General features: G+C 44.3%; 1 protein-coding gene across 8 annotated transcripts in view; it reads right to left on the minus strand.

Annotated features, from left to right (window-relative positions):
• Window positions 1–25,078, minus strand: part of TTC7B (tetratricopeptide repeat domain 7B) — a 256,147-nt gene that overhangs the window by 164,643 nt on the left and 66,426 nt on the right. For 4 of the 8 annotated variants that reach the window (XM_045451860.1, XM_045451858.1, XM_045451861.1 and 1 more), the window contains exons 5-6: window positions 9,864–9,985; window positions 9,193–9,216 (exon numbers count right to left, since the gene is read on the minus strand). In XM_045451860.1, the coding sequence (XP_045307816.1) occupies window positions 9,193–9,216; window positions 9,864–9,985 (146 nt within the window). Of the gene's footprint in view, window positions 1–9,192; window positions 9,217–9,863; window positions 9,986–25,078 lie in introns of those variants that run through there. The other 4 variants (XM_045451859.1, XM_045451865.1, XM_045451862.1 and 1 more) reach the window with 2 other exon arrangements.

A 25,078-nucleotide genomic window follows, 5' to 3' on the forward strand; every position in this document is an offset into this window, starting at 1 on the left:
CTGGACTTGCTCTGTGGCATGGATATCACTAAACCACCAGGAAAGCTTCCCGGAATCTGACAGGCTCAGAGAGGGTAAAATTTGGCTTCCTTCTTGACCAGACAGGATGCGAATTCCTCTTTCCCAACACACATGTGTCATTTCAACAGTCGGCCCTTGGGGGGCCGCGTACAAAGGCCACACTTAAAATACTCTGACGTGCTTCAGTGTCCAACTTTGCCCCAAGAAGTTTCAACTCGAAGAGTTCCTTACTTGAAAAATGCGGGTCTGGGAAGCCCTGGGAGCAAACTTTCTCAACAACTAAACCACTGAAGACAGTCATTCTCGTCCCTGCTGTGGGAACTCTGGACTCCCATCCAGACGGGTGCATGTGAGGCTTCCGTGAGGAGGCCTGCAGTCACCAAAATTCCACTAAGCTAGGAGCACTAAGCTAGGCCAGGGCCTGCTTGAGAACTTTCTTATAGTTAAGCCGCCATTACTGCAAATATCCTCCAATCCCAGAGGTAAGGAGGAAAGCAGAGGTCCCAAAGCTTTACCCAGAAAATGTATTACTTTCTACTGAGGTCAAGGAAGTTATCTGATGCCTGGCCCCCTCCACCCTCCTTTAACAGAAGGACATGATATGCAGAAAGACCTAGATGAGGAGAGCACATCTCCCTCTTTACCACCGAGAAGCAGTTAACTGGGGCAGTAAGTTCCATTGAGCTCTCGATAAATATATGCTACATCACCTAATTTTAAGGTAAGCACACAAACATCAGCCATCTGTGAGCCATGGCTATCTCAGCTGAAAACAAGAAGCTCATTTACTCACTCGTTCATTCACGTACAGCTCTGTACCAGACATTGCTCCCCACACAAAAGAGAAACTTCTGCCCAAGTGGAATGTATATTCTAGTGATGGGAGACCGACAAATTAGATAAGAAAAAAAAAAAAAAATACAATGCGAGCAAAGGGTTAACAAATTCCCTTCCTCGTCTGCTTGAGAACTTGACCCGAGGTTAACTTTCCAGTTCTGTTTCCCAGGAAACCTAATAAAGATAAAATGTCAATTATGTTACCAGGCAACATTGCTTATGATAAAAGTGACCCCTGATTGATAACTTGCATCTGGACTGGAAGGAACCATATACATCTGACGAGGACGTCGTGGCTTGGGCTTCCTCAAATGTGAGGGCTTAAAACTGAGCACCTCCCTAGGGGAACCCTGAGTACTTGGGACAGATCCCGTGCCCACTAATTGCGAGGCTCATTCTCTGCCACTTGATGGGGGAGGGGCAAACACAACAGCTGCTGGGTGGCCGTACGGACTGCTGAGACCATGATTCACAAAGAAGAGAAACCCCTGACGTTGCCCTGCTGGCAATTTACGATCCTGTTCTGGATTCTTCTATCTAGATGGGTGTCAACTGTGGCCTGTGAAAGTCTTGTGAGTTAGAGTGTTTCACTGAACCCGAGAAGACCCTGGTGAGCCCTGTGTATAGTATATTCGATGCTGGTTCAACGCTAAGGAGAAAGAAAGACAGAAAAAAAGGATGGGTCCGTTGGGCAAGCCTGCAGGCTTCTAAACAATAAGCACCACCCCCATCCCCCAACCCTTGACTTTGCCACTTAGCTGCCACGCAATGATTTATCTTCTCAGGCTTCTGCTCAGTCACTCCCTCAGGAAAATCTCCCCTCACCACCAAATCTAGGTCAATGTCATTTTAAAATGGACTCCCACAGAAATGGGGACCTTCCCTTCTGAGCACCATCTCAGCCCTAGACACCCAAGAATATAATGATCGAATTTCTCTCCGGGAGCAAGAAGCATGTAGGGCTGCTCACCATTTCATTCTCAGGTAAATATCCTCAGATATTTATGCTGGCAGAACAAGTGAAGGTCACAACACATCATCTGAAACCAAACAGAGGTGGGTAGTGTTCCTGATACCACGGATACCACCAGTGTGTGCTTTTTTGGGCTACCCCCATCCAGAGCATGACCCAAGAATTGTTCTGCAAATATTGCCACTGCTATCAGTAATTCCCAGGGGGATCAATCTCCAGTCATATCAAGAGGTATTGGGAATATTAAAAAAAAAAAAAAAAACCTGTTAACTTTGATTGTCAGACATTGTATTGTACAACTATCTCTTTCAGGAAAACTTGCCAAGCGAAAGGGTAAATTTTTAAAAATTTAAAAATTAGCGTTGTCTTTGTCCTATTTCCGAAGGCTTGACTCACTGGGAATTTTTATTTTCCTGCTGAACTAGAAAGTCCATAGGGATCATTTGTGCGCTTAACCCTAGCTCCTAGCCCATGAATATTTGATGGATGAATAAATAAGTGAATGAATAAACAAATAATCTCTCCCTCCCCTCCTGCCCCCATCAAAACAGAAAATCACCACAGAGACAAATCTATTGCGAAGAACTGAAATAAACTCATCTACTAGCTCATGTTTCAGGGAACTCCAATTCTAAATGGTGACTGAAAGGAGGCAGCGCACAGCCGGTCAAAACCATGTGTGCAGACGCCTTTATGAGATGCAATGAACTGCCGGTTAGTTCACTGGTCCCTCCCCCTTCAACCCTCCCATCTCAGCACTTTGGAAGCCTAAAATGACCTACCCTCTTCCACTAAAGCCAAGGGCAGACCAACATGGACGCAGCTCCCTTGCACTCGTAAAGCTTTCAGACAACACAGGGCTCTAACATTCATTGTGAGTACATTGAAAGCAATTACCTGTTCCCTATAATTCATTCCCCATAATTCATCACTGAAAGTGGTCTTGGAGTTTCATAATTAAAATTGACAAAGATTCCTTTGTTTCCATACTAAAGTTCTGATGGCATTAAGGGATTAGCCAGACCTAGTCTACATTTAAACAAAACAGAGAAGATTTGGCTGATGCATTCTGTTACATAAATAATTACATCTCGACTGGCTTTTAAAAGTCCTTGTTTTCTAAGTGTAACGTATTCCTCCAAGCTACGCTGCCCAGTGTTACCCACTGGGCATGGTCCATGTGGGCCAAGTGGTGAGAGAACAGGACTGGGTGTCAGGAGGAGGTCCGAGCCCCAGCTGTGCCACCAACTGGTTGTGTGGTTTAAAATCCTGCTGCCTTATCTACTGACTGTTTTCCCAACCAAAATGTAAACTCCACAGGGGCACTGACTGGGTCTCACCTGTTCTTAGATCAGTGTTCGGCATCAGTAAAGTAACCAGTAAGGTTCTCAATACACATTTATTAGATGACACTGAACGTGATTTCTCTGGCTCTCAGATTCCCCATCTGTAAAGGGCAGTGATTGAAACAAATGTGCTCTGATAAGTCCCCAGATTTCCAGATTCTATACCCCGCCATAAGTTCAACTATTATGGAAATTTTCCTTAGCAGGGAAATGACTTGTGTGATGTGCTCAGGGCAGTGAGCTAGGTTGACCAAAAGTCCTCCAGACCGAGTCTGTGACTCTCCCCTTGCAACTGCTTCAGCCACGCAGAATCCTTTCAGATTCTGAAACACGCCAAGGTTGTTCCCGCGTCCAGACCTCTGCACATGCTGGCTGCTCTGCTTGGAATCCTCTTTCTCCTGCTGTTGGCAGGGTTACCTCCTTCTCACGGTCAAGTCCTGGGCTCAGTGTCTCCTCCTCGGCAGGCCTGGACTGACCACCCTACATAAGCAGGTCCTCTGCTCTTTGCCTCCACTGCACCCACTCAATGCCTGACACTTCTTCCAATTTGTAATTGTACACATCGGTTTCCCAGTTTATTATCTGTCTCCCTCAGTCGACTGCATCCTCCCTGATAGCCTGGACTATGTCTCTTCTATTGGCCAATGTAGTACCAAGCCCAGTACTTGACATACAGCAGAACTCAACAAATACTTGTCAGATGACTGGCCAAATCTATGGCGTGCCAGGCCCTATGCTGAGAAGTTTATGTGAAAATCCACAGATCTCTACATAAACCCTCACTCCAGCCGAATGTATACGATACTGACTAGAGTTCTAACTCCATAGTTCTACCAGCTATTTGGGAGGTAGCCCTGGCACTCTCTAGTCGATTTGCATTGACAGCATTTCAAGTGCACATCCTCAAAGCTTTACTCCCTTTACAAATCGTGAGGCTGTCTCAACATGGCCGCTTTCCTATTTGCTTTTGTGGCAACCTGGACCTTGCCCTGGCAACTCTACACAAACTATCCCGAAATTGCTTGTTTTAATTCCTAACTCCCCATGGGACTGTAAGTTGCAGGAGGGCAGGGACATTGCCCCTCCTTTTCACCAGCACCTAACTCAGATGGGGTCCGTTACCTCACAGGTATGCAATAATCCTCATTAAACGAATGAACAAATGACCTTGCTGAGTGAATAAATAAACGGGCCTAGAAACTCGAGCTCACTTCAGTTAAAGTAATCAGGTGTCCTCCTTCATTTCACAACCTTTAAAGTTACTTAAGTTTACGTCTTTTTTTTTTTTTAACGTTTCTTTTTCTTTTTTTTTTTTTTTTTAATTTGTTTTTCAACGTTTATTTATTTTTGGGACAGAGAGAGACAGAGCATGAACGGGGGAGGGGCAGAGAGAGAGGGAGACACAGAATCGGAAACAGGCTCCAGGCTCTGAGCCATCAGCCCAGAGCCCGACGCGGGGCTCGAACTCACGGACCGCGAGATCGTGACCTGGCTGAAGTCGGACGCTTAACCGACTGCGCCACCCAGGCGCCCCTATTTTTGAGAGACCTAGAGAGATAGGGCATGAGTGGGGAAGGAGCAGAGAGAGAGGGAGACACAGAATCTGAAGCAGGTTCCAGGCTCTGAGCTGTGAGCACAGAGTCCGATGCAGGGCTCAAATCCACAAACGGCGAGTTCATGACCTGAGCCGAAGTCAGATGCTTAACCGACTGAGCCACTCAGGCGCCCCTACTTAGGTTTACGTCTTAACCTTTTCTTTTCTCCTACTATCTCCTAGAGTGCAGGCCCATTTCCTTCTAATCTCTGAATCCCTGGAAGATCGTCACGGACAAGAAGTTGATACACAGCTTCCTGGAAATGTGTCTGAATTCTCCCATGTTCGCTGTTGGCTTCTGATACAAAAAAGTCATGTGCTGTTTAAGAAGGGAAAACTTCGGACCACTGCAGGTGGGAAGACAGCTGGTATGCCAGCTAGCAGGCAAAGGTGAAGGCCAAGCTGCTTCAGCGCCTGGGGTGATGGTGCATGCAGCACGGCCCCCCTGGCTTCCTGGCTGGCCCCCTCCCCATGGTCACATGGGCCGTAGGAGTCTGTCTGCCTGTGGCTGCTATCTGGGGACCATAAACACAGGAAGCACCCTACTCAGCAGCCCGTGGGACACTGCAGGCCTCTCTGCCCCTTTTTGGCCTGCTGATTCTGGGCTACAGTAAGCCAAGCTGAACAGTTACAAAGGGCACCAAAATTACTGGGGAAGTCTAGGAATCTTTAAAGCCAATGCACAGTGGTGATGAGCGGTCTATTTGATTGCCTGTAATAACAAAACTCCAAAAAGGCGCTCTACATCGCTTTACTCCCCGGTGTGGCCTCAAGCATCTCGGGGAGCTCAGAGTCTGACCACAGGCCTGACTTCCCACCTTCTCTGAGTCGGGGTCTCCCAGGTACAACTCCAGGATGCGCTCTAGCAAAAACTACAACCCACAGGCACGCCTCCCAGGTGTCGCTGGTATTTGCCTTGTTTTAACTTGTCCCCACCCTCCCTGAAGTAAAAGAAATTCAGAGCCAGGGAAAACACACACTGCAATCCGTTTTGCTCAGCCAGTACCTCTGACATGGCTGACAAGAAGCAAAGCCACTTGAAATGTCCTTCGCTGACCTCTGCTTATAAAAGATGATCAAATATTCCTAAAACAGCATGTAATCAATAACTGGAATCCCAAAGCCAAGCTTCCCGGAAGAGCCATGGGGACTGAAGAGAGGAGAATCATTTCTCTTCTCCTTAGAAGGCTGAGGGGAGGGGCACCTGGCTGGCTCAGACAGAAGAGCGTGCGACTCTTGATCTTGGGGTTGTGAGTTCGAGCCCCCATGTTGGGTGTAGAGATTACTTAAAAATAAAATTTTTAAAAATCTTTCAAAAAAAAAAAAAAAAAGAAGGCTGAGGGGAGCGCCAGGCTGAGACCCCCTGTGCTGCCCAGTGAACACCCGTGGCTACCGCATCAGACCAGTCACCCCACCTCCTTTCCCTAAAGCACCAAGGCCATCAGTCATTAGTGCTATCCAAGCTCACTGATAACACATCTTGAGCACAGCTCACCCAAAGCAGCAGTCACAAATAAATGCCCTTCCCTGAAAAATGTGTGGTGTGAGCCTCAGCAACCAAATGAGTGATGGCTGCTTCACAAACTCCCGCTTCAACTTGGTTCCACTTCCTGCTGGAAAGTCGGCTGGGCACCATCACCACCAGAAATGACAACTTAGCGCCTGCCGCTCGCCTGACGCCCTACAAAGCGCTTCCACGAGCATTTTCTCACGTGTGCGTTACCTCAGCTCTGTGACATAGGTGGCATTACGCCCATTTCACAGATAAAGAAACTGAGACCCAGTGAGAAGAAGGACTGGCCCCATCCAAGTCCAAGGCCTCTGGCTCCCACCCTCGCTGCCCCTCATCCGAGCGCCAGCCTGGGCAAGGCCCTCCGAGAACCCACGGAGGGAGCAGTCCTGGTGCTTGAAGGCTAACACTCTCTGATCTCACCCTCTGCAGAGGCTGAGCTACCCACAGGGTAAGAACTAGATGTGAAACAGACGGGGCAGTATGGCGCTGGGATGGCACCAAGCATTCTCTCCCTCCAGGAGGAAAGAGGCTGCAGGAAGGGCCAGGGGAGAGGAGGAGAGAGGAAGAAATGGTGACCTGGGACATGCTCTGCATGAGACATGAGGAAAAATGTGATGAGAAAACCCCAATCAACAGCAGAGCCTGGGAACCGTCCCCTGGCAACGCCTCGTGCTTGGGTCCAGCGCTTCCTCCCAGCGGGGCAGGATGACGGCAGGCCATGGACCAAGCGTCTCCACACACAGACAGACCTTCCCCTGTGTGGCACAGGGCTGGAAGGACTGAAGGCAGAACGGCAGCCAGGTCACCGTGTTCCCGTGGGGTGACCTACAGCGCCAGCCTCACGGGGCGGCAATGCCCAGGAAAGAGCGAACACTGTGAGGGTCAATGATGACAAAGTAAGAGCCTTGGTGAACACAACGGCATCCCTGGGATCCAAGGTCTGGAGCTCAGGCTCTTTCTGAAAGAGACCCAACTTCACTGGTTTGGCACTGACTCTTAGAAAAGATGGGAGAATTACAAAAGTATAAAGTTGATTACTAAAACTCATTAAGTCCTCAGGGACAACAACGAAAAAGTTGAGGGCATCTGAGCATATTTCTCTTTTTTTTTAAGTTTGTGCATTTATTTTGAGAGAGAGTGAGAGAGTGTGAGTGGGGGGGAGGGGCAGAGAGGGAGAGGGAGAGACAGAGAGAATCCCAAGCAGGTTCCACACTGTCAGCACAGAGCCCGATGCATGGCTCGAACTCACGAACCATGAGGTCATGACCTGAGCCTAATCAAGAGCTGGGCACTTACCTGACCTGAGCCACCCAGGAGCCCCTAAGTGTATTTCTAAAGAAAAAGATCTGCTTTATTGATTTCCATCTCTTATTACGAAGCTCTCTACAGTGCGTTTTCTTATCCTCGCGAATCAGTCTAACCCTGCCCATTATATCCTTCCAGATACATATTTTTCAGGGGCAGAAAGATGAAAAGGAGCAAACACATGAGGAGATGGGATGTAAGAAGCCACTGGTGCTTAGGGACAGCAGCTACCTCCGGATGTCCCCACCTACTCTGCAGAGACCCTAGCTGCAGACGTCCACTGACAAATGACCCAGGTCTGGCTTTTGGGCCCTGAGAAACCCACTGCTCTAAGTCAGGTGGTGCTGGAAGCACTGGGCATGACCAAAAAAAAGCTCCAGCTGCTTTTTCTCTTTTCATCCACATTTTGTGGTCCCCTAACTGGCCTTCACCTGTATCCACCCCAAAGTAATCTCTCATCACTGCCGCACAATCCCAGCCTTCAGGACGCTGCAGCTGGCAAGGACCCTCTGGAGTAGCTGGCCAGTCCCCTCACTGGTCTTCAGAGCCCAGACAGAACAGCAAGACGGCAAGAAAGGAGAAGAAAAGGCTTCAAAGTTAAGCGGTCTCTTCACTTTGGCTACGTCAAATGGGAATCTCCTTGAACTTGGGTGAAACAAAAAGAGAAATGAGCCGGTAAGCAATTCCTGGCATGTAATCCATCATCTCGTGCAAACTTCTCATCATTATTATTTTTCAGTTGGACTCCGGTGGACCACCAACATTTCAGGGCAGGAGGCCAGAGCCCAGTATGACTGACTTCCTCCTCAATGAATAGGCTTCAGATGAAAACAAATGATCCAGCCCACCCTCACCAATCCTACACAAAGCATTTTCAATAGCAGGTATTGGTTTGGCACCTCTGAGAGCCCCAAGGGAACACATTCACCCCTCCAGACTTGCATCTGGGAGTTAACCACACACCCTTACAGGTTAGAGGGAGGGAGAGCAAGGTCAGGGTCTCTCTTTGATGCCCACCACTTATTATTAAAAGGGAGAAGAAACAGATCCTCAAAAAAATATTCCATGCTCCCTCCCTTCTCCCTCTATTTATAACATCATTGGAAATAGAACTAAAAATGGAGCTTAGGGGACATGCACTATCGCTCAGATGATCTCAGTCAGTGGAGGATGAGATCAAACTTGAGAGCCTCTTCTTGGTGCCAAGGCCTCAAGCCAGTCCAAACCTTGGGGTGTCCTTGCGGCCCTTCACAGGCCGTGCCAATCTGAATCAATGGCCTTTGGAGCCAAACAGGCCTTCTCTACAAACAGTTTAACAAGATTTGGAAAATCGGCATTTACGCACAACAAATAGAAGATGGATGCGTGTGGCTTTGAGCCCCCAGGCAGATGAAATGCCATTTCCATGAGCTACGCCCCCAAGGTTTGAAGCTCTTAAAAATGAACAGGGAGCAACTCCACTGTTCATTTATCCCAAGGCTGGGACCTGCGTCCCCTCTGTCGTTCAAAGCGCTACGTGACTATTCCTAGAGGAAGGGGGATGGGCCCCTAGGGGCCTCCCGTGCCCAGCCCAGGAGGAGCTACGGAAGAGCCAGATACCTACTGTTGGACTTCATGTACATCTATCCTGCAGCACAAGGTCAAAACAAGGGACAGCTGAAGAGATTTGGAACACAATCATCACATTTCTTGTAAGAGCCACACAAAAAGGAAAACCACCACCAAATGCCTTAGACAGCTAGCCCTCACATGCCCTTTCCAAAGGCAGCTCAAATGGAAAGCGTTCTTGTGTGGCCTCAGAGCCGCCCCCACGTTCATAAAAACTGTCCGATATTTGGCAAACTCAAGTCTCTGGACTGATAAGCCATTCAAGGGACAGTGATCCTGTGTGCTTGGATTTCCATGTCATGAACTTGTCCCCCAAAAGAAGGGGGAGGCCTGTGTGCAGAGCCACCGCCACGGAGGAAGGATGGCATAAAGCAGGCTCCCATCGGACCCCCCCCCCACCGACTCCCGCTGGGCCGGTGCTTCGTTCATGTGACTCATACCCATACAGCCCTCCTTCCTCCCTCTCCCACCTTCAAACCTCATGGCAAAGTGAGAGAGCCGGGGGAGAACAGACAAAAGAGCCTATATCCATTATTCTAAAAAACTATTCCAATCGTAGTTCATATTTAAAATTGCTTTGTTACAATAGCTAAACCGGAGATGGCATCGTAAGGCTTTCTATTTTCCTTCTTTAGGAACCTGATTTAAAAAATGAAGAAGGCTTACCCATTTTTGAAATAGAGGACATGGGCTCTCTGAAGTCCTGTTTCTAGGAAAAAACCTAGTTCTTGATCGTGGGGAGCAGGGCCAGGCTTAGGGCTTCTGTTTTGAATATTGGTAAGTATTACCTAGAAGGGGAGAAAATCGGAAAACTAATCAGATCCACATCCAAGCCTCGTCCCTTCAAACCGCATGTCTACACGCACTGCTCGACCTGACAAATCACCTTCCTCACGCACACACCAGTGCATCGGGGCTGGTGCAGAAGCGAGTGCAAGGATTAGGAGAGCCGAGAGAATGGCACCTATGAGACGGGGCATGTGTGGCCCTCCTGGCGAGGATGGCTGAGGACTGAAGGGTGCTGAAGGGTGCATGGTGCCGGGAGAAGAGCTGAGGCGGAGGGTTCTGCTGGATGCCAGGATGTTGACAGAGAGTCTGGGTGAGACAGAAACAGGTCCCAGCAACAGGCGGGAATAGTCATCAGCTACCAATGGCCGACGTCACAGACAGGCAGACTGAAGCTTCAGCCCTACATAAGCCTGATGAACTCAAAAAGGGTGGAGCCTATGATTGGCATTGGCCCCAGAATTCCCTAGGGAGGGTGAACCCTCTAAGCTACAGAGCCAAGGTTACAGACTCTCGAGGGGAGAGCCGAGACAAACAACCTAAGCTCTCTCTCTCCCCAGACTTGATCTTTTGTCAACAGACAGAGAGGTTTTAAAGGTTTAAACTTTTAGCCCCGGCAAGAAAGACTGCCAAGTAAGCAGGATAAAGACCTATAAGTTGAGTGGGTTACAGTGACGTGTAAACACGTATCTACTATTACAGAGGCTACTTGCCTTAAACTGGCAAGTCGAATAAAGCATTTATCAAACAGAAGCTACTTGTGGCCAATTTAAAAACCATACACGTGTTCTCCAAACATGTTGTCCACATTTGCTGACAGTCAGCAGCTCCCCAAAGACCCAACTGTTAGCCATGCCCCAAACCTCTTAGAGGTCTCGACATTATTCTCTGAATGGAGTTGAAGCGATTGCTGGATCTCTAACTCTCGAGCTTTGGGAAACAGAAAAGAAAGCACACAATGAACAGATGTTGTGGAATGAAATCCAGGCGGGCAACCCTTGCATTTGAACAACATCCCAGCATCTTCTCAAAACTGCCTGGCTCCTTCCCGACTTAGCACTTGTCTCTGCAAGTGCTAAGAGGTAGGTGTTCCTCCTACCCCGTGAACCGTCAGTTTCGGCTTCACTGCAGGCTCCTCCCCAACAGCCTCCAAGTGCTGCGGATGCACAGAGCACGGTCTCTTGTAAGTCTCTCCTCAAGATGATCTCATCCGTTCCTCTGAGCTTCAGAAATCATCTCTATGCTGCCAACTCCCAAATTTATCCTCTCCGCTGCAGACTTTCCCCCTCTGAATCCCAGACTCAGATATTCAACGGCTTCCTTGACATCTCTACTTTGGGGCCCAATAGTTAGCCTTCGTGTGCTTTCAAAAATAGTTTTTTAATTTTTTAAAAATGCCATGATTATCTTAAAAAGCAAAAAACCAATTCTGTACAACACAGAAAGAAAATTAAAAATCATCTCAAAATATCCCCCCTATAGAAATAACCAGTTAGCATGTACTAAACAACAATCCAGATGTCTCTATACATACATATCAAGGGAAGAAAGATAAAAATCATTTTACAAAAACAGATTGTATTATATAAGCCAGTTTTAAACTTAAAACCATTAGAATTAATTTTAATTGAATTTAACAGGAAAAACTAAAATGTGATCAGAGTAATCACTGAACTTCAGAAAAGTGTTTGTTTGTTTGTTTGTTTGTTTGTTTGTTTGTTTTAAGCACATAGTCATTAAAGGCCTGGGCACTTTTCCTAAAGTTAAAAATGGATCTTGTATTTATTATGTGTGTGTGTGTGTGTTGTGTGTAGAAAGAGAGAGAGTATAGATACAGATACAGATATATCTTAACAAGTTAAGTCTTTTGATCCATAAAAGTGGGATGTCTTTCCATTTGTTTAGATTTTCTTAAATTGCTTTCAACAGTGATTTGTAGTTTTCAGGGTATAAGATGTGTACTTCTTTTTATTATCCCCATGTATTTTCATCTTTCCGATGCTATTATAAATGGAATTGACTTCTTAATTACATTTTCAGATTGTTTATTGCTAGTGTATAGAAATAAAAGTGATGTTTTTATATTGACCTTGTATTCTATAATCTTGCTGAAATCATGTATTAGTTAAAATAGGGTTTGTGTGTGTGAATTCCTTAGGATTTTCTGTATGCAAAATCATGTCATCTGCAAACAGAAATAGTCTTACTTCTCCCTTTTAATCTGGATGCCCTTTATTTTATATTGCCTAATTGTACTGGCTAGAACCTCTACTACAATACTGAATAGAAGTGGTGAGAAGAGACATCCTTGTCATGCTCCTGATCTTAGGGGAAAAACATCCAATCTTTCACCATTATATATGTTGTTAGATACTGGTTTTTCATAGGCGCCTCCTTATCAGGTTGAAGATGTGAACTTCTAGTTTGTTGAGGGGTTTTTATCATGAAAGGGTGTTGGATTTTGTCAAATGCTTTCTCCACATCTACTGAAATTATCATTATCATGTGGGTTTTGTCTTTTATTCTATTGATATACATTTTTTAAAATTTTTTATGTTTGTTCATTTTTGAGAGAGCGAGAGCACACGCGCAAGTGGGGAGTGGAGCAGACAGAGAGGGACAGAGAATCTGAAGCAGGCTCCAGGCTCTGAGCTGTAAGCACAGAGCCCGACACAGGGCTCAAACTCACAAATGTGAGATCATGACCTGAGCCGAAGTTGGACGCTTAACCGACTGCGCCACCCAGGAACCCCTCTATTCATAAATTATATTAATTGATTTTCACATGTTAAGTCAACCTTGCATTCCTGAAATGAATCTCGCTCAGTCAAAGCATAATCCTTTCTATATGTTGTTGGATTCAGTTTGCTGGTATTTTGTTGAGGATATTTGCATCTATAGTCATATGGGATATCAGTCTCATAAAATGAGTTAGGGAGTGTTTTTCTCCTCCTCTGTTTTCTCAAAGTTTTTATAATATTGCTATAATCACTTCCTTTAATGTTTGGTAGAATTCACCAATAAAGTCAACTTGGCCTGTAGTTTTCTTAGAAGGTTTTTAATTACAAATTCAATTTCTTTAAAGATATAGGAATATTTGGGTTATCTATTTCTTCTTGAGTGAGCTTTGGTAGTTTGCATGTTTCAGGGAATCTATTTTCTGTAAGTGATCACATTTACTGGCATAAAGTTGGTCATAATTTTCCCTTACAATCTTTTTTTCTTAAAGATTTTATTTTTTAAATAACCTATGTACCCAATATGGGGCTTGAACTCACAACCCCGAGATCAAGAGTCACATGCTCCACTGACTGAGCCAGCCAGGCACCCGTTCCCTTAAAGCTTTTTAATACTATGAATCTGTAGTACTATTTCCTCTTCTTATGGGTTCATAATTTGTGTCTTCTTTCTTTAACTCTTCCAATCTTGTTAACGGTTTACAAATTTTATGGATCATTTCAAAGAATCCATTTTTGGTTTCACTGATTTTCTCTACTGTTTATCTGTTTTCTATTTTACTGATTTCTGTTTTGATCTTTATTATTTCCTTCTTTTTGCTTGCTTTGTCTTTAATTTTTTCTTCTTTTTCTAATTTCTTGAATTGGAAATTTAGATCACTGATTTGATTTTTTTTCCCTTCTAGTATATGGATTTAATGTTATAAAATCCTCTAGGGGTGCCTGGGTGGCGCAGTCGGTTAAGAGCCGACTTCAGCCAGGTCACGATCTCGCGGTCCGTGAGTTAGAGCCCCGCGTCAGGCTCTGGGCTGATGGCTCAGAGCCTGGAGCCTGTTTCCGATTCTGTGTCTCCCTCTCTCTCTGCCCCTCCCCCGTTCATGCTCTGTCTCTCTCTGTCCCAAAAAAAATAAACGTTGAAAAAAAAAATGTTATAAATTCCTCTATACATGTTGTTTTAGACATTTAGAAGCTCTACTTTAGGTACATACATTTTTAGAATTACAATGCCTTGTTGTTAACTGACCCCTTTTTAATGTAACATCTCCCTTTATCTGTAATATTCCTTGTTCCAAATTTAACTCTCTGATGTAATACAGTCATTCTAGCTTTGCTTTGATTATTGTTTGCATGATATATAATTTTACTTTTTGTCTACCTATATATATAAATTTTAAATAGTTTTCATATAGATAGCATATATTAGGCCTTGCATTTGCATCCAATCTGAAAATCTCTTCCTTTTAATTCTTTAGACCATTCACATTTAATGTACTAATTGACATGATTGGAACCATCTTGCTAGTTGTTTTTTTTTTTTTTTTGTCTCATCTGTTGTTTGTTCCTTTTTTCTCTCTCGTTCTGCTTTTTAGATTGATGTTTCCATTTCATTTCCACTAATGACTGGTTAATTGTGTTTGTGTGTCCATCCATCAGTCTTTCTCTCTCAGCTGCCCAACTATAGACAATACAGCTCTTTAGCTCATCACAATTCATGTTCAAATAATATTACACTAACTCATATGTAGCATAAACACCTTATAATAGTGTACTTACATTTCTTTCCCCATCCTTTGTGCAATGGTTGTCACACCTTTTACTTCTATGTTATATATCCCACAATATGTTGATGATATTATTGGTTTAGGTGGTCAATTATCGTCTTTTTTTTTTTAATGTTTGATTTTTTGACAGATAGGGTGTGAGTGGGGGAGGGGCAGAGAGAGAGGGGGACAGAGGATCCAAAGCAGGCTCTGCGCTGACAGGCTGACAGCAGCAAGCCCGATGCGGGGCTCGGACTCATGAACCATGAGATCATGACCTGAGCTGAAGTTGGACACTCAAATGATTGAGCCATCCAGGTGTTCCAAAGGGGTCAGTGATCTTTTTAAAAAATTAAACATAAGAAAAAGTCTTTTATATGTATGCTCATTATCACCATCTGTGATGATCTTCACTTTGTTATATCTATTTGTATTTTCTTCTGCATGATCTTCACTTTGTTATATCTATCTGTATTTTCTTCTGCTTGAACTTCTTTACCATTTCTTGTCATGCAGGTCTGTTGGTAATGCATTGTTTCAAGTCTTGTTTGTCCCAGAAGAAACAGAAAGTTTTTGTCTTCTTTCTTCGGAGGTGTTTTGGAATTTTTCATCCAGTACTTTAAGGGTATCTTTCCGATGTCTTTTAACTTACAGAATTCCTAATGATAAGTCTGCTGTAACTATTACCATTATTGTTCTGTACTTAAAGTTTCTTGCACCACCTGGGTGGCTTGGTCAGTTAAGCATCCAACTCTGGATCTCAGCTTAGGTCTTGATCTCAGGGTTATGAGTTCAAGCACCGCATTGGGCATTGTGCTGGGCCTGAAGCCTACTTAAAACATAAATAAGTAAATAAATAAGTAAATAAATAAATAAGTAAATAAATAAATAAATAAATAAAACAAAGTTTCTTTTTCTCTGGCTTCCTTCAAGATTTTATCTTTGATTTTCAACAGTTTAACTACAATACGTCAAAGTGTATGTTTCTATTTGTCCTGGTTGGTGTACTCTGAGATTCTTGGACATGTGGTTTGTTGTGTTTCAGTAATTTTGAAAAACTCTTAGCCATTTCTCTTCAAATATTTCTTCTGTTCCAGTTTTTCTCTCTTCTCCTTTTGAGACACCAAATACATACATGATATTTTTTCCACAATTCTTGCATGCTCTGTTCTAATTTTTTCCTCACTCTTTTTTTTTCTTTTTGTGTTTCTGTTTGAATAATCTCTATTAACTTGTTTTCAACTGGAAGATTTTTTTCCTAGTTGTGTCCAGTATTCTAACAAACCATCAAAAAATGTCTTCATCTCAGGGCACCTGGCTGGCTCAGTCAGTACAGCATGTGACTCTTAATCTCAGGGTTGTAAATTCAAGCCCCATGTTGGGGATAGAGATTACGTAAAAATAACATATCAAAAAAAATTTCTTCTTCTATTATATGCTGCTTTGTTATTTCTAGCATTTCAATTTTACATTTTTATAGTTTCCATCTCTCTGCTGAAATTCCCACCTCTTTACGCATGTTGTCTACCTTTTCTACAATATCCTCTAACATATTATTCATTGATATTTTTCAGCTCCTACCTGATAGTTCCAACACGTGGGCCATTTCTGGGTTTGGTTTATTGTTCTTCACAACAGTTTGCTTATTCCTCCTTGTGTGTGCATTTGTGTATATATCTGGTATTTTTAAATTCAATGTTGAAGATTATGTGTAGAAAAACAGAATGAGGTAAATAATATTTACACCTGAAAATGGGCACATTTTTTCATCTAAAAGGCAACAAATGGGGGGGACTGAGCCAATGTAGTCAGAGGATGAAGCTGGGCTGGGTTTTGTTGTCTCTATAGTTACTTCCAAAGTACCACAGATTGCAAACTCCTCAAGTAGTGGGCTACTAACTTGTGCTTACTGTGGGACCTGGTATGCCAGAGGGTTTTCCTCGGTGTTTCTGTTCCAATTTGTTTTCAGCAGTCCCTGTATGCTTGGGCTACAGAGGGGATTTCTCTCCAATTTCATGCCCCTTTCCCAGCAGTATTCTGCTGTTACTCATTACTTGGTGTTGTGTTTGTTATGTGGCTGGTGGTGGGAGGAAATTCTTGCTTTCCCTGGTCCAATGTCAGTCTTAGGCAGGTTCTATACACCTGGAGCTCAGGGAGAAGACTCTTCCTCAGGGGCCCCTTTCTGGGCACCTCCTTCCTACCTTCTAGAATGCCTTCTTGAGACAAGAACTGCCTAACTTCCACCCCCAGGAAAACTCTGAGCATGATTAAATCTCCAGAAGTCCAGGGTCACTCCAAAACACAAATCTCTAGTTGTCCCGTCTTAATAAAGAACATCATCCACCCAGCTGCCCAAATCGGACACTGGGGGTGAGCCTGGACACCCTGCCACTCTCTCACATCTAATCTATTACCACGTCCCTTCTAATTGTTTCTCAAATATGTCTCTATCTACCCATTAGTACAACCATTACCTCCATCTAAGCTACCATCACTTCCCGTTAGATTTCTACACTAGTCTCCTAAATGGAATCTCTTTCTCCTTTTCTTCCTTCCCACTTTCCACAAGCAGCCTGAATAACTTTTCTCTAACACAGTCTGGGTCTTGTTACCTTTGTCATCTTTCTCACCTTTCAGATGTCAGCTTGATTGTCACCTTCTCGGAAGGGCCTTTCCTAGCCACCTAACATCAAGTAGGCCTGCCTCTGTTATTCCCTCTCAAATCATCCCATCCTTTTCCTTCACTGCGTTTATTGATGTATTTTTTTGTCTTTGAGTACTGGCTGTCTCCCTCCACAGTGCTAAAACTTCCACAAAGTCAGGGCCACATGTATCTCATTTGCTAATACATTCAGTGCCTACTGCAGTGTTTGGTGTAGGGTAAGCATTCAATATACAGAACAGACAGATAGATAGATAGATAGATAGATAAACAAATAAATAAATAAATAAATAAAATATGTAGTGAATGAATGAATAAATTTGCAAGACCAATCAGAAAGGCAGGGGAAAAGGCAATACGAAGGTAACCTAGTATGCATTAGGTACTATGTAGGTACACAGGCTCTCATTTATTCCCCCAGAAAAGACCACCGAGATACACTATCCTCTCTTCACTGAAGGAGACAGCGAGGCTTTGTCCCATTGAGTGAGTTGCCCAAAACGCGCAGCTAGCCTGTGTTAGAGTTGGTGCTGAAACTCAGGTCCACCTGACTCTGCAGTCCAGCTCCTCCGCCTCTGTCCTCTTCGTCTGTGTTTGCTTGCAGAACAAAGTTCAAAAGATAAGAGGTCAGAGCTGCCAGGATGAGGCTTTAGGTTATAAGTGGGAAGAATGGGAAAGACACAGTGGGGAGGCAGAGAATAAGTTAGCTCAGCTAAGCACCTTGGATTTCATCCCGTCTTCACAAAGAGCCTCTAACACATGGGCCTGGGCAGGAGCACTGTTTGGCATGTCGAAGCCACCACTTGTTCTGTGGATAAACACTTCCTTGCAAGAAGACTGCCAACAAACCCTCTTCACAAGTGCAGTCTGCTTTGGCAAAAGCATGCAGCTAGTGACTGCGGAAGCATGACAGGAAGGGGGCAGAGGCCGAAAACTTTAGGTCAAAAGACCCAGGTTCAAGATCATGTTCTGATACTCCTCACCACTGTGGACTTAGGACAATTCCTTCAATCTCTCAGACCTTCACTGTCCTCATCTGTGTATGGGCATAATAATATATACCCGACATAATGGTTATGAATTGTAAGTGGGAAACTTAATAAGCACACAAACATTTTAATCCTTAATGGGCAGATATTTATGAATTACCTTCAAGCAGGAACAAAATAATGGCATTTTCTACATTTTCTACCACTTTCATTCTTTTCACGTTGCTTTAGAAAAACCGGAGATGGGGGCAAAAATCTGTAGGGACGGCATGAGAGGGATAAGACGGAAAATATTAGACAGGAAGAAACAACAACAAAAATCACTCCTCTGCCATGTATTCATATTCTTAGAAAAATGAAAAGAATCGATCCTATTTTTACAGAATTCAGGACTGTGGCTAATAATCCTATGCTGCCACCCTTGCCAGCCTTTAAAAGTCAGCTCAGGTGTCCTGTCTTTCAGGAGCCCTCCCTGACCTACCATGCTGCTCCACCAAGACCCTTCTCTGGGCTTGCAGAGTCTGCTGAGTACTCCCCACCAAAACACTGCCCACACTGGTTATAGACCTGTGTCCTCACGAGATCATCCGTTTCCTAAGGACATACTCTGTGGCTTATTAATTCCAGAGTCCCTCGTGTCAAGCACACTGCAGAGCACAGAAGGCACTCGGTAAATGCTGGTGTAAGTGAACGAAAAAATTAATAGCACTGCTATGTGCAAAAATATAATTAAAAAATAATGATCCCATTCACAAGGCAATACAAATGGAAAAGATCTGGGAATAAAGTAAATTGACTACAATCTGTGAAACAAGAAGTCTTACAAAACGGAAAGTGGTATCATGGTCATAGATGAGTGAAGACTAGATATGATTCTCCAAATTATGTATAGGGTTCATAAAAATCCAACCAATCCCAACAGGATTTTTCTAGAACTCAACAGAATTATTCTAAAATTCACCTAGAAGTATCATGAGAAAAGAACAAGGGATATTCTGAAAGATAAGACTAATGCATAGTTACTAATCCTTTCAGATGTTGAAACTCATCATAAAGAAGTACTTATTAAGTAGTGTCATATTGGTGCAATATAAGATTAGGAGAACAAAATAGGACAGCCAGAAATGACTGTTGTATCTAAAATTTTATTGAATGACTTAAAATATATGACAGAAAATGTGAAAAAAAAAAAGATCATCTTAAAGCAGCAGTGAAATTGGAGAAAAACAGTAATTTAGAGTCATATCTACATCATACAACAAAATAAATCCCAAGAAGATTTCGAAATTAAAAACATGGAGGGGCGCCTGGGTGGCTCAGTCAGTTGAGCATCCGACTTCACCTCAGGTCATGATCTAATCGTTTAGGAGTTTGAGCCCCACGTCGGGCTCTGTGCTGACAGTTCAGAGCCTGGAGCCTGCTTCAGATTCTACTTCTCCCTCTCTCTGCCCCTCCCCTGCTTGCACTCTGTCTCTGTCTCTCTCTCTCTCAAAAATAAATAAACATTAAAACGATTTCTTTAATAAATAATACAAATGTGGAAAATGGTTGAAAAAAAATGTTAAATCCTGGAGGGGGTTATCCCAAGATTTCAGCTTTTTTTTTTTTTTAATATGAAATTTATTGTCTAATTGGTTTGGTTCCTTTATTTTGAGAGAGAGAGCAAGTGAGGGAAGGGGCAGAGATAGAGGGAGAAAGAGAGAATCCCAAGCGGGCTCTGCACCATCAGCACAGAGCCTGATGCGGGGCTCGAACTCATGAACCGTGACATTATGACCTGAGCCAAAGTCGGCTGCTTAACCGACTGAGCCACCCAGGTGCCCCAATGATTTCAGCTTTAAAACAATGAGGTAAATGTAATTTAAAAAATCAGATTCAACTATATACAGATTGAAATTTTATAAGCAACTTGCAAACGGAAATTTACTGATTGGGGAAATATTCAGAGCAAACATGATTAAAAGGCTAACATATTTATGATATAAGACTTTATTCAAATTATCAGAAAAAAAAAAACTTCATCCAAAAATTGGACAGGAAGTAAACACAGGCAAGAAAGGAATGTTACTAGGTTAAACATAAAGTTACCAGTTTCCACTCCTAAGAATATACTCAAGAAAAATGAAAACATTGCCCACATAAAATCTTATATGTGAAAATTTATAGAAGCATTATTATAACAGCCAAAACCTGGAAGCAACCCAAATGGTGAATGATAAAATGCTGGACAGTATATCCACAAAATGGCACGTTTGTCGATAAAAAGAAATGAAGCACTGGAACGTGCCACGAGATGGATGAAGCCAAGAAGCCAGTCATAAAAGACCACAGGTGGTAGCGTTCTACTTGAATGAAAAATCTAGAATATACAAGTCTATACACACCGGGGAGATCGGAGGCAAATGGGGAGTGAATGCTAACGGGTACAGGGTCTCTTTTGGGGGTAACAAAAATGTTCTGGAATTAAATATTGGCGAATGGTTATACAACTCTAAATATGTTAAAAAGTACTGCATGGTATCCTTTAAAATAGCTTTTTTTCCAAAAATTGGTAACATTTATTCATTTTTGAGAGAGACAGCACCTGAGTGGGGGAGGGGCAGAGAGAGAGGGAGACTCAAAATCTGAAGCAGGCTCCAGGCTCTGAGCTGTCAGCACAGAGCACGATGCGGGGCTGAAACCCACAGATGGATGGTTTCCTTTAAATAGGTGAACTGGGGGCGCCTGGGTGGCTCAGTTGGTTAAGCGGCCGACTTTGGCTCAGGTCATGATCTCGCAGCCCATGAGTTCGAGCCCCACGTCAGGCTCTGTGCTGACAGCTCAGAGCCTGTAGCCTGTTTCGGATTCTGTGCCTCCCTCTCTCTGAGCCTTCCCCCACACCCCCCCCCCCATTCATGCTCTGTCTCTCTCTCTGTCTCAAAAATAAATAAACGTTAAAAAAAAAAAAATTAAATAAATAAATAAATAGGTGAACTGTATGGTAGGTGAATTATAACTCAATAAAGCTGTAATTCAAAAAGAGACAAAACGCAACCTGGGAGTAGATGGACAAAATTTCAGCCTGACTGATAGTCAAAGGAACGCAAACGAAAACCGCAAGCAAGGTCCCATTTTTTCCACCTACCAGATCAGCAAAATAACCTTTACACAACAGCAAGCCCGTTGAGAGTGCAAAGCAACCATTATGCTCCCAGCGCGCCGAAGGGAGATGTTAGTGTGACTCGTAGGGAGCCAATGGACACAATATGTAGTTAATGAGAATGTCGAAAATATCTCCACTTGCAGGAATCTGCCGTCAGGAAAACAACGAAAGCAAAGGGGGAGAGGTCCCCGCAGGAAGCTGTCATCGCCACGTTATTTACAACAATGGGGCAGACCCGGCAGTAAGCTGATTCTGTCAGAGAGACCGGCCACTCGATGAAATATTATTTGGCCATGAAAACATTCTGAAGTCCCGACGTAATGTTGAGTGACAAAGGACAGATACGAAACTCTTGAATGCCACGCAATTACGAGGGGAAAGGCTGGCTGGGAACACACGAAAATTAAAATCAGCTGCTGTTCTTTTCCGGTTTCCAGACTTTTCTACCACTGCTTCAAGTGTGTGTGGCCTCCTCTCCCAGGCAGCCAGATGGCAGGCCCAGAGTCAGAGCACATTTATTGGCTAGTCAGCCGCTCGACGTTTCTTTAAGGAAGCAAAGTTCGTGAGCTACGAACAGTCAGTCACCTGGTGCCCTGGCCTGGGTGGAAAGGCAGGCCCTGGAGAGGCGGAGGGAAGCAAGAATCTTCTTCTTTACCGTCTCACGTTTTAAAGCCAGAAGCACGGCCACGTGGACCTCCAGAGTCACCCCCTGCCTTCCCCATCAGCGGCGCGGGGTCCTTCTCCTGGGACACCTCGTGTGAATTCCAGACCCGCCGTGACCTCCATGTCATCCGGCCCAGAGTCCGGCACGTCAACGACGTCACTGCGGGCGCCTCCCGTGCTGGCCAGGGAGCAACGCCTTGATGGAGCAGGAATCCCGGGCCGGGCCCCGCGATATTTGGGGACCAGTTGTTTTCTCCTCCAAACGTCAGCACTGAAACTGCCCACGAAACGTCTCCGGCACCCCGTAATTTAGCAGTGACTTCTTTTCTAAAATCGGGCGTGAAGAAACGAACTGCCGGCAGAAGGTGAAGCTGAACCCCGGCGCGGCTTCTCCTCAAGAAAGCCGTAACCAGCTGGTTGGCTGAGGCGTGCAAAGGACACAGACGGGATGATTTCATTTGCCAAAAGCGGGGCTCGGCTTATGCTCTTCAAAAATGAAGTCATCTTTATTCCTATCGCTGCACCAGGAGACGCTCCTCGTGGGGCAGGTAACTTTATTTACCGTTGGCATAATGCCACCAGCTCGAGACAAACAAATCAAGGACAGCCTGTGTCCTTTCTAATTCGATCCGTTCTAATTCGATTTGTTTGATTAAATTACTACATGTGCACAATTGTAGGAGTGTCTTACTCCCCTTCAGAGAACAAACTGAGAAAATTAGATGGCTCTTTAACCCTAAGATAACAGGAACAACTCTAAACAAATATTGAATCACCCTGCTTTCGTGGATTCAAATTTTCTTCGGCCCTGCCTCCACCCCTGGACAAGGGGCAGGGGGACAATAACACATGGCACGTCCCATAAGGGGTGGAAAACACCAGCCCCAAACACACCAGGCAGTGTTAGCCCCACCGTGACAATGGAAAGTCGAAAATATATGACTGGACCAAGGTCAAACAGTCAGGGGTAAACAGAAGTCCGGAATCCAGATATGACATGAGGACTCCAGGCAAGACGTGGTCCTGTTAGGGCTTCTGCACAAGAAAGGGAAAAGTTCTGAAAAAAAATCACTCCATAAATATGCTGCTAAAAATTATTTAACAGTTTAATAATAAAAAAAAAAAAACAATGTGTTAATAATATTCCAGATATTTATCCAACTATCTGAAATCTTCTAAGATTAGGAAAGATTCCACCGCTAACCATATGATGGCAGGCCTATGAGTGAACCCATTTTATCCTCATGCAGCCTTATAGCAATTATTATTGCCATGATACAGATGAGGATCTTCGGGTGGCACAGAAAGGTGGAGTAACTTTCCCAAAGTGCCACAGCTAGGAGGTGGCAAATCCAAGATCCCAACCCTGGCTGTCACTATACCACTGCGCTCTGCTGCCTCTCACAGCTTAAGTCAGCTGCCTCACAAATCTAACACTCTCAAACATCTCTGAAACACGGTTCGGGGGTGTCACATCATGAAAAAATATTGACCGTGTCACTCCACCCTGTCCTCAAAACTTCTCCCCCAATTTTCTTCTTGCTAGTGAATGAAGAAAACCACTCAGAAAACCAAAACAAACAAACAAACAAAAAACCACCACTAGTAGGTAAAATGCCGGAGGTCCTGGCCAACGGAAGTTTCTTTGCTACGGAATGGCCGGTAAATGGGGGGAAACCACTGAGTGACCGACTGCCTGTGCCCAGCAGAACGAATACCAGAACAGAGTGTGTGGGATTTTCTACTTAAAAGGCCTGCCCGCCCAGAAAAACAAAGCACTATGAACCTCGGCTTGTCCTAGTCTGTGACTTCTTTCAGATTCTATTTCCCTAACATTTCTGTTAGCATAATTCTTAAAAGTCATTTTAACTTCAAACTTAAAAAAAAAAAAAAAAAAAAAAAAGAGGCCAAGTAGGTATCTTCTGCATAGAACACCAATCTTGCTTCATCAAGACCTTGAACATCCACCCAGCCCAGCAGTCACTTAGAAAGGCTATTTTTCCCCCACGCTTCCCATCAATCTACAAATGGCTTCTTGAGCACCTACTACAGTCAAAACAGATATCTGGGTCATTCCGTCTCTCTCATCACTAATACCCCAACATGTTGTATCTGGGGGGGGGGGGGGGGCAAAGTGATTTCCCATAAAGCAAAACTCACACTGGAAAATCAGAGCCAGAAATGTGAAAATCATCTATACCCTGAGATTACACCCTAGGCTGAGGCTGCTTCCCCACGCTACCGAGAGCTACGCTCGCTTGGCCAAATACCTTCTGAGCGCTTTCTGTCGGGAAGGGTGTGGGAAACGACACTGCCTTTTACTTGTGTGCAGCAGCCTGACATGAGTGAGCCCTGAACTTGGTGTCAGAAGAGTTCTAATCCTACCTGTGGTCCTAACTTCCTGTGGGTCCTCCCTGTCTGGGCCTCCATTTTCATCTCCAAATCTCACATCCTATGACCACTGTTTCCCCAACACCGCACAAAAAAAGTTTTTCTTTTAAATTCTATGATTATACAAGTCTCCTTGGTGGTCTGGCGGGAGAACCCGACAGTGAACTGGTGGTTATCACTGAACACAATAGGAAGTACATCCAGAGCTGCCAGTCCCCACGTCATTAAAGACACGTGTCACAGATGAACTCCTTTCCTCCAGCCAGGAGAAGGCAGCCCCGAGGTAACGGGGTCAGACAACTGTTGGCAAGTAAGGTGCAAAATAAGGGCCCCTAAGTGGCAAGGGCTCTGTGGTCAACAAGAACTGCTTGGCTGGGTAAGAGACGTCTCCACTTCCAAGCACTGGCTATCAGGAAGACAGACGTTCAAGACGATGTGCATTTTAAAGTAGGCTGCACGACCATTTCTTTAAAGATCATACCAGAAATTCTGAATAACTGAAAAATTCCTTTCTCATATGAGCAGCCTTCTGAGGGGACGTTTTGGCAAGACGGCCAAGTATCTTCCTGAATTCCCAGACACCATGACCTGCGATTTACGACCCATGCTGGTGTCGGCCAGGTCAAACGCTGGTCCCCTCATTCCCCCAGACTCCTCTCTGTGGCTCTCACCTGCACTCCCTGCCCCTTACAAGGCAATTCTGATCCTTATCACACACATCAACACGTTATGAGAAGACTTAAGGGAAGA

Source organism: Leopardus geoffroyi, chromosome B3 (genome assembly GCF_018350155.1).
Source record: "Leopardus geoffroyi isolate Oge1 chromosome B3, O.geoffroyi_Oge1_pat1.0, whole genome shotgun sequence".
Taxonomy (NCBI): Eukaryota; Metazoa; Chordata; class Mammalia; order Carnivora; family Felidae; genus Leopardus; species Leopardus geoffroyi.